The sequence below is a fragment of the Suncus etruscus genome, chromosome 1 (genome assembly GCF_024139225.1).
Source record: "Suncus etruscus isolate mSunEtr1 chromosome 1, mSunEtr1.pri.cur, whole genome shotgun sequence".
In the NCBI taxonomy this organism is placed as follows: Eukaryota; Metazoa; Chordata; class Mammalia; order Eulipotyphla; family Soricidae; genus Suncus; species Suncus etruscus.
Genome location: NC_064848.1, coordinates 187,930,116 through 187,943,187, shown reverse-complemented (window position 1 = coordinate 187,943,187; position 13,072 = coordinate 187,930,116). Strand labels below are relative to the sequence as shown.

Below are 13,072 nucleotides of genomic sequence, written 5' to 3'. Positions count from 1 at the left end.
GCATTGCTAGATATAATTGTGGTGGCCCCCCAAAACTGTCAGGATTCAAGATTAGATACCGAGGGGGGCAACCCTGGTGGTCCAGGGCACAGCAATGTTAGCAGATCTGGATCCTCAAGCTTTAGCACTGACCTGCTGGCCTTTTTGGCCAAGAATTGCCAGGAGTGGTCTCCTAAGCACTGTTTGGGAGTCTCATCACCCCAAAAAATGCAATTTTCCCAGAACCAACCCATTGAAAGTGGTTCAGTTCTCTGCATTTGAGGAAGAGATTAATAAGAGCCTAATTCTTGCCATATTTTGCTGATCTGCCCACTATTGAGTACAGAATTCACTTCCTGTTTCTTCAGTACAGTGACCAGGAAGGAAAATTATGAGCTCATGTGGCAAAGAACTATTATCAACTGAAACTGATGGTGGTTTTTTTTTTTTTCCCAAAAATTTGTCAGGATGTAGCACATATTCTAATTTCTTCCTATACAATTTCTGTCTCAATAAGACAAATAGTGAGAAAAAAATTGTAATAGTTTGGCGATTGGGTTTGGAACCCTGATTTATTTCCAAGCAAGATTTCTGGAAAAACAACATAGCATCATCTTCTTTCTTGGAGGTCCCATTCCCTGCCTACAGGTTAGCTATTTAATATGAAAATGTTCCATTTTAGGAGCATGCTTGCAGGAATACTGAGAGCTGTTTTCAGTTTTCCATTTCTTCCTGGAGACTGAGTCTTCCTCTTTCCCAACCACCAGAGGCGAGAAGGGTTGACCAGATGTTCCCAGAACCCAAGCAGGAAACAGCGGTTTCCCAGGCTTCTGGAAAAGGAGCGCTGCATCTTTAAGGCTTTGTTGGACTCTCTCTTTCTGCTCGAGATGCAGACGGAGCAGGCTGGAGCTGGCTCTGCCGCAGCGACTCATCCTATCGATAAGGTTCAGTTAGCCAAGGTGGAGGATGGGAAAAGAATGGAGCTGTCCCAGCTACTCAATGAGATCAGGGCAAACTATGAAAAGCTCCTCACCAGAAATCAGATAGAGACCGTGCTCTCAACAAGGATCCAGGTAATGATTTCATACAGACAGGCACCTTCCAGGATAAGGAGACAATCCATGTCTATCCAATCCCTGTCCCGGCCTCTCTGAGGTACAGTATTTCCTTTTCAATGCAGCATTTACTGGGGAAGGAATTTCGTTTTTTACTGCAATGTGACTGGGGCTACGAGGGGGAACGGCTGGGATAATACGGTTCAATGGATGTCGGTGGGTGCATCTCTTCTTTGTAGATGATTGAGGAGGTTCCTGTCATTAACAAAACATGGGGTCAACATGCAATACAAGGGTGCCCTCTAACCTCTCATGGAACCTCTCTGAGGGAGAAAGCCTTTCAAATACCCTTCGAGTATGTTACAGAGCTCATTTAAATGGCACCTTTTAAATGACAGCTTTATAGTAAGGCTTCTGACTTGCACTTGGTAGAAATGAAGCTGAGTGTTATCATTCTAACAGATTCCTATCATCTTTTTAATGAGTTCAGTTTTATGTCAGATAGTTATAAATAGAAATCACTTAAGTATGTGAAGGCATTCTGAGACAATGATGTAAATTGGGCCAATCAAAATATCCCAAACTGATAGTGAGTGACTCTCCTCTTAGAGGATAGATTTTTTTTTTACTTTTGCACTTTTTATTTGAGAAAATATTTATTTCCAATATTAATCCTGCAATATTTAATTTTGTATTTAAAACTTAATATTACATATTAATATTGACTTAAGTCAAATAAGGGTTAACTTCATCTACTTAGTTTTAGAATGAACAAGTAGACAAACATATATTTTAGAGACAAATTCAGAAATTCAGGAATTGCTCTTAGTTTACCTATCATCTAAACATTCGTGTTCTATTCTAAATACTTAATACAGTTAAGAATTTATTTTAAAATGGCATCAAAGGGATGATGAAAAAAAAATGGCATCAAAGGGGGAAAATGCTCCTGGTAAATCATAGGAATTTATGCTATGAGTAATTCATCTGTAGAAGCATTAAAAACCTTACATTTTCACAATTATAAAAAAACTACCAGTATTAAATTCAGCAAATGTGCTAGGCTATTTAAATATTAAAATAGTTAGTTCACTTTTTTACCAAAAGTAAAAAATGAATAGATGAAAATTTCTGATAATGTAGTCAAATATTTTTATCTTGCAATATTAGATATGCAAATTATAAGTTATAATGCTAAAAGAAATAAAGTAAAAAATAACAATAATACAGTACATTTTTTAGTCTTTTTTAACAGAAGACTAGCTTAGTGGATTTATTTCAAAGAATTCAGAAAGCCCCACTGAAATCAATTCAAGAAATCCAGGTTAAATATTTAAAATAAAGGAGACTAAGTGACTTTCATTATCGGCTAATATCACAAACTTTAACCACCAAATTTAGTGAGTTAAAATCGCCCAATATTCCCTTGATTCCGGGTTTGGTGGGGCAATTCCACTACACATGACATTGGCTGGGCTAGCCCTCACACTAAGATGCCCCTGGTGGTGGTATCCCTGGTGGTATCCCAGGGGGTTGTCCCTTGTGTCTGACACTTAGCAGGATTCCGGAAGACACATTCAACTTGGAGAATTGAGCTCCAATTCTCCTAGTGTAGCTTCACAGTGTCTCTTCATCTGGCACCTCTTTGACTGGCCTTCCAGAATTCTCTCATATTGGCAGACGTTCCCAAGTCATGGAAATGGAAATTTCTAGGGCTTCCTCAGGTGCAGGCCTACAATGGCACTGATGCTGGATTCGAGACAAGGGACAAAGGGGCTGCAGGAGAATGTGGACCTACAGAACCCATGGTGGGGCAATCATCTGGATCTAACTACCACATGAGCCTAGTTCCTCATTCATAACACAAAAAAGCAGGATATATTGGCATTTTTATGCTTTTTGCCCTTATTGGCACTTCTGATAAATAATAATAATAAATAAATAATATTAAGTTACCATAAATTATGGTAAGTTGCATCTTACCTTTGGCAACTTAACACAGAGAGAGAGAGAGAAAAAAGTAATAAGAAGAAATTAAATGAAAGAAGAATTTTGTTCCTTAATTTCTTGCTCTAAATTGTATTCATAGACTTTCATGTACTCCAGTTTCCTTTTTCAAAAAAGGGGTAGGGTCAGGGTAGAGAAATAGTATAGCAGGCAGGGCAATTTGCTTTGTATGAGGTAGAACCAGATTTAATCCTTGGTATCCTAAATGGTCTCCTGAGCATCACCAGGAGTGAGTCCTGGGTTTAAAAGTCAGGAGTTAGCCCTGAGTACCACGAGATGTACCCAAAAATAAAAATACCAGGAGCTGAAGAGGTAGTACAGGGATTAATGTACTTTGCATGTGCTTTGATCACTAACAGGTATACCCCCTGATCAGGTGTGGGTCATGGACACACACACACACACACACACACACACACACACACACACACACAGTATTATACCAACAAATTGTTTATTTTGAAATTTATTTTAATGAGAACATTTGAATATTATAATTTTGTTTCAAAATCTTACACTTGATTCCATATATTGCTCCTAATCTACTTGGTGTCAAATGCTGAGAATTTGGTGAAAATAAACTTACTTAATAAGAACATTTAATACAAAATACACCTTGTCAAAATAACCTATGTTATGTTTAAGGTGGACTTATAGAAAGCAATCTCTGAAGAAATCATCCTAGATATCCAAAAATAACAGACCATCTGAAAAGGCCACTTTGAAAAAGGTTGTGTTTTTTTTTTTTTCCAACAAGGGATTCTCTGAAAGCAGAAGTCTATTTTAGATCCTCTAATGTCTATGAGAGCTTAAATCTCTAAATTATTCATAGTATACTTCCAGGCAGTCTTTACTCCCTGTCTGCATAACCAGTCTGAGAATTGATTTATCAATTATAGATATATAACTATTTACTTTTATGACACCTACAAAAAAAGGATGAATGTAAATAATATCTAATTTTCCATCCTTCCTTAATGTCATAAATAATAGTAAGTTTGGAAATAGGAGAATCTCATATTTCAGCCTGACACTGTTGCTTTCCACTAAAATAGACTACTTGTCTATAAGTCACAGACAGTCATGGTAAGAAGGAACTTTCTAGGGCCCAGGTGCACTGAGAAAACTAAGGCTGAAAAGGCAATTGGCTTGCTCACAGATTTAAATCACAGCTAAATCCTAAAGCAGTCTCTAGTGAGAGGAAAACATATTCAATGCCTAGACTGTAATTTCTATAATGTCTTACAAACATTTCCTTTTCAAGAGAGCTCAGGAGTTTTATTGTGGTTCTGTTTTATTGTTGTTGGATCTCTTACAGTTAGAAGAAGATATAAGCAAAAGAATGGACAAAGATGAAGAGGCTTTAAGGGCGGCTCAAGCAGAACTGAAGGAAGCCCGTCGCCAGTGGCACCATCTGCAAGTGGAAATTGAATCTCTCCATGCAGTGGTGAGAGAGGGCTCAGCACCCACAAATGCTTGAGAATGGGAGGAGGGCAATACCCACCACTCTACAGAGAGACACTGTAAAATAAGGCAACTTGTTTTGCAAATTAAATTCTGACCCCAATTCTAGTCAATTCTTACATTCAACAGGCCATGATTGGTTGGTTCACTAAAAAATAAGTTAACACGTGAAAAGAAAATCCTCACAATGCTTCTTTATCCCTTACAGTTTTTTGATGGTTAGCATGAAGGATCAGAGCTATAATACTGATAGGTAGGACACTGGCCTTGCATATGGCCAACCTGGTTTTTTGTTCTCTGTCACCCCAGATGGTCCCCCCAAGCACCACTAGGAGTAAGCACAAAGCTAGAAATAAACCCTGAGCACACCTGGATGGTAGCCCAAAAACCAATAAATAAATTAATAATAGTCAAAACTTTTATCCATACTACTGAGACTTCCAATAGAAAAAATGTTGGTTATTTTAAATTTTTAAATAATAAACATTCAAATATTTGTTTAAATAGTATTTTGTTAAGTATTATTATTATTATTAGATAAAATTGGCATACTTCAAAATGCCTTTTTCAAACAGTTCACTCTGACTTAATTTTCACTAGTCTGTATTTGTCAATGAAATAAATCACTGTGATAATAATGCAGAGACAAAACTGAGGGGAGACTATAAGATTATCTCAGGGTCAAAAAATAATACAATGAGTATGGTGTTTGGCTTTGCTCACAACTAATCAGGGTTCAATTCCTAGTACTATTTGTGATCACCAGAGCATATCCAAGAGTGATCCCATGAGTACAGAAGCAGGAGAAAACCCTGAACAGAGCAGGATTTGGCAAGGAAAGAAAAGGAAAGGAAAGGAAGGGAAAGAAGATTTATCACAGGTTTCTTTCTTGTTTGGTTTGGTTTGGGGGCCACATCCAAACTGCATTCAAGGCCTTCTCCCAACTCAGATGTTGCTCCTAGAGATAGTTGGGGCCCATGCAGCACCAAGGGATAAATTTGGGCCTCTTGCATGTAAAGCATGTCCTTTCCTGTTGATCCCTCTCCCTGGCCCAGACTTCCTTTATTACAGTAAGCACTCCGGTTCTATACATAATTCTTTTTACTTTTTATTTGGTCATCACAAAAGTGAAAAAAAAAAAACTGTTTGCCTAAGTGACATATAATTTTATATATAATTATTGCCGCCTTTAAAAAATGTTTTGAGGGGCTGAAGCAATAGCACAGCCTTGCACATGCCAACCGGGAAAGGACCCAAGTTCAATTCCTGGCATTCCATCTGGTCCCAGAGCCTACCAGGGGCAACTTCTTAGCACAGAGCCAGGAGTAACCCCTGAGTACCACCAGGTATGACCCAAAAGCCAAAAAAAAAATTTTTTTTGAGATTCTTTTGTTTACGATGCTATTAATAACATTTCATGCACATTATTCTAACAACACACCTATCACCAGTGTACTCCCTCCCTATCAAGAACCTCAGGCCTGACCACCATGACCACCACCACCACCACCACAAAAAAAAAAAAAAGAACCCCAGGCCTCTTTCCTCCCAAGTCCCCCTCAACTCAATTGTGTGGACCATTCTCCCATTATGCTGCCTCTGGGCTTTCATTGCCACCTTTCTGTGTATCTTTAAATCCACATATGAGAAAATCATTCTGTATCTCAACATGATATCCTCCAGGCCATTTCATGTTACTACTAATTGCATGATTTTGTTCTTTCTTAGAGCTGTAGAGTATTCCTTTATATATACCACAACTCCTTGATTAATTTGTCTGCAATTGGGCATTTGGGTTGCTTCCATATCTTATATTTCCATATCTTTTAAAAGAAAAAGAAGGCGCCAGAGTGATAGCACAGTGGAAAGGCGTTTGCCTTGCATGGGCTGACCCAGGACTTACCCTGGTTTGATCCGGGTTCAATCCCTGACATTCATATGATCTCCCAAGCCGGCCAGGAGCGATTTCTGAGTGCAGGGTGCTATCAGGTGTGGCCCAAAAACCAAATAAATAACTACATAGGAAATCATTTAATCCAATTAACACACTGAAATTCAGGTTTCATAAATATCTATTTTGGGGGCTAGAGAGATTGTACAGTGGGTAGGGGACCTGGGTTCAATTTCTGGCATTCCATATGGTCCCCTGAGTCCCTCCTGAAATTCCTGAATGCAAAGCAAGGGGTGTGAACATCTCTGGGTGTGGACCAAAAGCTAACAAAGAAAAAGGAAAAAAAAATGTCTGTTTCACTAGTCACAACCTCTATCTAATAGGAACGAGGCCTTGAAAACTCCCTCCAGGCCAGTGAGCAGCATCATCAGATGCAACTCCAAGATCTAGAGGCCGTGATTGAAGGACTAGAAACAGAGCTCCAGGAAGTCAGGCGGGGCATCGAAAAGCAACTTCAAGAGCATGAGATGCTTCTCAACACGAAGATGAGGCTAGAACAAGAAATAGCAACCTACCGACGCCTCCTTGAGAAGGAAGAAATCAGGTACCGAATTCCAGCTCGTGGATGACAAGTGACCAAAAATACAGTATCACATTGTTGATGTGCTCAGAGAAGTGCAAACTAAAATCCCATCATTACCATGGTCTGCTAAATTCCCAAAAGAAAGTTAAGATTACTTTGCACTACAGTGGATATATATTCACTATAATTCCCAAGCACTCAACATTATAAACAAATCTACCAATGTTCTTTAGCCCCAACAAAGGGCTGTTCTCAGTCCAAAACAAAATGTAAACAATTCTCAGTTGCTATTGAAAATAAACTTTCCTTGAGACCCAAGTGATAACACAATGGGTAGGGTATTTACCTTGCATGCTTACCAACCAGAGTTCTGTTCCCTGCATCCCATATGGTCTTCCAAACCTAGCAGGAGTAATTTTTGAGTGCAGAGATGGGAGTAACCCCTGAGCACTGCCAGGTATGGCCCAAAAAGCAAACAGAAAATAAGATTAAAAAATAATAATAATAAATAAACTTGGGCTGGAGCAGTGGCGCAGTGGTAGGGTGTTTGCCTTGCACACGGCTGACCAAGAACAAACCGTGGTCCAATCCCCCGGCATCCCATTTGGTCTCTCAAACCAGGAGCGATTTCTGAGCACATAGCCAGGAGTAACCCCTGAGTGTCACTGGTGTGGCCAAAAAAGAAAAAAAAATTTAATTTAAAAAAATAAACTCTCCTTAACTTTCTTACATCACTTGCCATTTACCTGTATTAGAATTAATACAGTTTAGGGCCCGGAGAGATAGCACAGCGGCGTTTGCCTTGCAAGCAGCCAATCCAGGACCAAAGGTGGTTGGTTCGAATCCTGGTGTCCCATATGGTCCCCCGTGCCTGCCAGGATCTATTTCTGAGCAGACAGCCAGGAGTAACCCCTGAGCATCGCCGGGTGTGGCCCAAAAACCCAAAAAAAAAAAAAAAAAAAAAAGAATTAATACAGTTTAGGACCACCCATAAAGGAATCTTGAAAAGTCCATTTACTATTTACCATTTGCCCCCACCAGGGTCCACTTCTACCACATAACAAACATAATCATCATTATAATCATATGCCAGTTATATTACTATACAAAGCCATGTTGTTCTAGGTCCATGACTTAAAGACTTTCAAATGTCTTGATAAAAAGGAACTCAAAAGAAAAATGTCCAATTCTGTTTCATAACCTGAATTAAATTTAAATTTATAATCATTTTATGAAATTATATTATAATCATAATATAAATTACTATAAAATCATATAATTTATCATTCAAAGTATATCTAAATTTATAAACTTATGATTTTTAATACATCACAAGCTCCAAGTATTCCTGTTCCCATAAAGACATCTTTATTCTTGCTTGTTTGGGGTCCTTTATGAAGCTAAATAAAACAACTTGAACATGTCTTGCAACTTAATAAATCTATAAAAGAAAATACGTCTCATGTGTATGAGGCCCGGGATATAGCCCCAGCATCAAAATATATTCATGCAACTTTTTTTAAAAAATGTTGGTGGGGAGGATCATTTCCAATATATCATTTACAATCTGAGTAATACCAGGAAAGCTACTAAACATCTCTGTGCTTTCGTTCTCTCATATATAAACTAGGAATCTTACCTATCTCACAAGATTTTGATGAGAATAAAATATTGTTTTAAAGTGCTTATACAGTCAAGCAAATATAAAATTTATTACTAAATGATTATAAATTTTATTTATTCATAATTATTTAAGAAATAAAAATAATCTGGCACTTAATAATCTTTTAACTTTATTATGCTGTATCTAAATTATTCAAAAATCATGAAGAAGAATACAAAATGCTCTGCTACTAAAGCCAGAGAGAAAGCACAGCGGTAGGTCATTTGCCTTGCATGCAGCTAATTCGAACAGATGGTAGTTCAAATCCCAGCATCTCATATGGTTCCCCGTGCCTGCCAGGAGTGACTTCTGGAGAGCCCTGTGCGCCAGCGGGTATATCAGAAAAAAAAAAAAAGAGAGCTCTGCTATTTTCCATAGATTAAGAAGTGAAGCATTTATGATGTAAGTGAAGTCCCCACCCCATTTAAACCATATCCCCCCATATTTTATCTTTTTCTCCTCAATATAATGTAAATATATAATATAATATAAATATAATGTATCTCTAAGCCTGATGCCTATTTATTTCAGAAATTGCTTTATACCAATATACATAACTATAGAAAATATGGATTTTGGGGGGTCCACTGGCTATGCGCTTACAAATCTCTCCTAGCTTGGGGGACCATATGGGACACCAGAAGATCGAACTGCGGTCTGACCTAGGTTAGTGCATGCAAGGCAAATGCCCTACCACTTGCGCCACCCATCTGGGCCCCAAAATATGAATTTTTTGCATATAAATACCATAAAATGATTTATAACATATCTACCCTTTTTTGTTCCAGTTATACTTAGGAGATTCATCCACAAATATAGTATAAACTTCATTCATTTTCAGTATAAAAAAACATATCCATTATATTACTATAGCCATTCTCTCATTTTGAGCCTTGTTCTCAGTTATGTGGTAATATAATATTCCTTCTATAGTAAAATTCTTTCCAATTTTCAGATATTATGGTTGTATTCAAGGAGAGAAAAAAGAACGAAAACCTACCACACACAGAGTTGGTTTTGTTCTACCTTCAGGTGAGTTTCTAATATAATTAAGCAAACTGCAGAAGTGAAGTACATTTACAAGAATTAAAACTAAGTCAAATAAAAGAAACAAAAACAAACAGTAGTTGACTAAGTTTGACATATATATTAAATAATTCTTCAACACTGCAATATAATCTTCATAAGTATTATTTTGCAGCCATTATAAATGAAATCTCTTTTTCAACAAAAGTCCAACCAAAATGTGAGAATGAGAAAGTGGAGACAGTGACCAAGCAGGCAATATCAAATGGAAATATTGTGAAGGAAAGCACTGAAGCTCATGGCACTATTCAGTAAGTAAAAATACTTTTGACCACAAAATAATGGACATGTTCAAAGAAATTAATCCAGAGGCCATATAGATAGTACAGTGGGTAGGGCAGCTGCTGCCTTATGTGCAGCCAACTCGGATTTGATCCCTGGCAACATGCATTTGACAACCACGTATGGTCTCTGACAGAAGTACCCCTTAGTACAGAAGCAGCAGTAAATCTATGCACAGCTGGGTGTAGTGTCAAAATTTAAAAAAAATTTAAGAAACTGATCGAGGGATTTCATTAAATCTGTACATGTAATCTATTACGGTGAGTGAAATTAGTCAGAGGGAGAGAGAGACACACAGTCTCACTTATCTATGGGTTTTAAGAAAAATTAAAGACATTACTGTAATAAGGCCCAGAGACAATAGATTTTTTTTTTTTTTTTTTTTTTTGGTTTTTGGGCCACACCGGGCAGTGCTCAGGGGTTATTCCTGGCTGTCTGCTCAGAAATAGCTCCTGGCAGACACGGGGGACCATATGGGACACCGGGATTCGAACCAACCACCTTTGGTCCTGGATCGGCTGCTTGCAAGGCAAACGCCGCTGTGCTATCTCTCCGGGCCCAAACATTTTTTTTTGTTTTGTTTTGTTTTTGGTTTTTGGGCCACACCCGGCATTGCTCAGGGGTTATTCCTGGCTGTCTGCTCAGAAATAGCTCCTGGCAGACACGGGGGACCATATGGGACACCGGGATTCGAACCAACCACCTTTGGTCCTGGATTGGCTGCTTGCAAGGCAAACGCCGCTGTGCTATCTCTCCGGGCCCGAGACAATAGATTTAAGGGCTGGAAGAGCCGGAAGGACTGAGCGCTGTTAGGGAAATAACTACATATGACAATGTTAAAGAATGAGAGAGGTAAAATGCCTATCAAGAATACAGGCAGGGGTGGAAGGAGGGGGGCATTGGTGGATTGGTGGTGGGAATGCTGCACTGGTGAAGGGGATTATTCTGTTTATGACTGAACCCCAAATACAAACATGCTTGTAATCATGGTGCTTAAATAAAGATATATAAAACAAAAAAACAGGAAGTATTTTATGTTACATTGGTATTAGATCTATTGCATTGAAAGAAAGATATGAACAGCTTGTTTGTATAGACTTGGGTGTAAATGTCTTTAATCTTGTCCGTATAAATTCAGATTTATCTGCCTAGGAAAACAGTTTCTTAGAAATCAGTTTTTAAGAATATATTTTTTTCATATTGGTGAATTAACTTTATAATCAGAAAAAAGAAACTAATCAAATTGAGTGTTTCAGTGGTCAGTCTTCTTTGACAATAAGAAGTCAAGAGACTTCTTTTAATTATTTTCCAATATAATTTTAATAACTAATTTCTCATTGGATATGTATAAGTGCATGCAATCAAAATCTCTGTTGGAGTCACCATTTTTCCTAAAAGTACGGTCAAAATATGAGCTTCATAGATTCCTGAGACATCGGATTCAGATGAGTTTAAAGCATGTCAAAGATCAATTCCACAACATGTTTTAAATTGTAAATGCTACCATGTAAACTGTCTTATAATAGTATGTTATTTATACCTGATACAAATTTCTTGGTTTCTCTTCCAAAAAGAATTCATATAACACATATATCCGTTCAATATATCCATGCCTTTCTTTTTTTATCATAGAAACGTTCCTTTTTTTCATTGCAGGACAGAGAAAGTGGATGAAGTTATCAAAGAATGGGAAGGTTCCTTCTTTAAAGATAACCCTCGACTAAGGAAAAAATCTGTTTCTCTTCGATTTGACCTTCATTTAGCAGCCACAGATGAGGGGTGCTTACAGACTAAACAGGATAATCTACCAGATATAGAAGTCAGGCTGATAATGAGAAGGTCTTGTAGTATCCCCTCGATCAAACATCCATCAACAGCTAATTAATTCACAGGCAGAGTATAACTGGATTTGAGAACATGACATCAGGGTGGACTAAGGTGAGTCTTGCCGACCACCTTCTGTCCCCAAATGTAAGTATGTTATGATCAATGTGTGAATCTTTTCAGGGACTAAAAATGTAAGGGACAAAATTTCTCTAATTAATGGATGTGAGGTTTTGTTTTTTTTTTTAGAGAGGGGGGAACTTCCAAATAAAATGAGAAATTTAATATGGTTTCTATTTTATTTATTCTCCAAATAATCCTTTTCCCTTGAAGTTTCATCAGAGATGGTAAGCTTGAGGCTGGTTCAGGTAAGCCACGGGCTAACTTAAGCCAGTGGCTAATAGATCTACTAAGGAAATGAAAAATGTTTTCATGTGATTGTCTTGTGTTCAGCTTTGAACTGTTTCTCTCCGTGACTGGTTCTATCTAAAAAATATTTGCTTTTACTTAAAAAAATAAGAAAGAAAAATAATTTAAAAAGCAAACATTAAAAAAGAATTCATTATTCTTTTGAAGACAATCATCTGCACACTTTGCACTCTTAGCAAAAAAGAGCAGTTGCTTTCTGGGTAAGCAGTTCTCAGCTAACAAGGGAGCATACCTCAGGGTTAATCTGATGATTAAATAAAATGACTCTTCATTAGAAGGTATTGGAATCATTGTTTGATCTCCAGAAGAGTTGCTTTCTGCTCACTTTAAAGGCTGTGTTCTCTCTCCCACAAAAAATAAAGGGGGGAGGTGGCTGGAGAGATAGCATGGAGGTAAGGCGTTTGCCTTTTATGTTTATGCTTATGGTTCTAATCCCAGCGTCTCATATGGTCCCCCGTGCCTGCCAGAAACAATTTCTGAGCATGGAGCCAGGAGTAACCCCTGAGTGCTGCCGGGTGTGACCCAAAAACCACAAAAAAAAAAAAAAAAAAAAATCAAAGGCCAAAGGCCAGCTGCTCAAACCAAGAAATGCTAGCGGCTACAGTATATAGGAGAGTTACCAAACCCTCACCATCCTAATTTTTCCTTCTGTAAGATTAAATATGATGGAATACTTGATGTTAACATTAGATAAGATACTATATAATATTATAACTATTTTAGTCATTTATGTGAATTAAGATAACAGTGTTATCTAAGAGTAATCGCAGGGTTTCCATTTTTAATGGTTCAAACATTAGTAAAATATG

General features: G+C 37.7%; 1 protein-coding gene across 1 annotated transcript; it reads left to right on the top strand.

The window, feature by feature from the left end:
• The first annotated feature begins 855 nt into the window (after window positions 1–855).
• On the top strand, window positions 856–12,331 carry KRT222 (keratin 222). Its single transcript, XM_049780772.1, has 6 exons — window positions 856–1,052; window positions 4,360–4,488; window positions 6,780–7,000; window positions 9,598–9,674; window positions 9,844–9,979; window positions 11,667–12,331. Exons 1-6 carry the CDS (start codon window positions 867–869, stop codon window positions 11,893–11,895), a joined length of 978 nt encoding a protein of 325 aa, XP_049636729.1. The 5' UTR covers window positions 856–866; the 3' UTR covers window positions 11,896–12,331.
• Window positions 12,332–13,072: the final 741 nt, after the last annotated feature.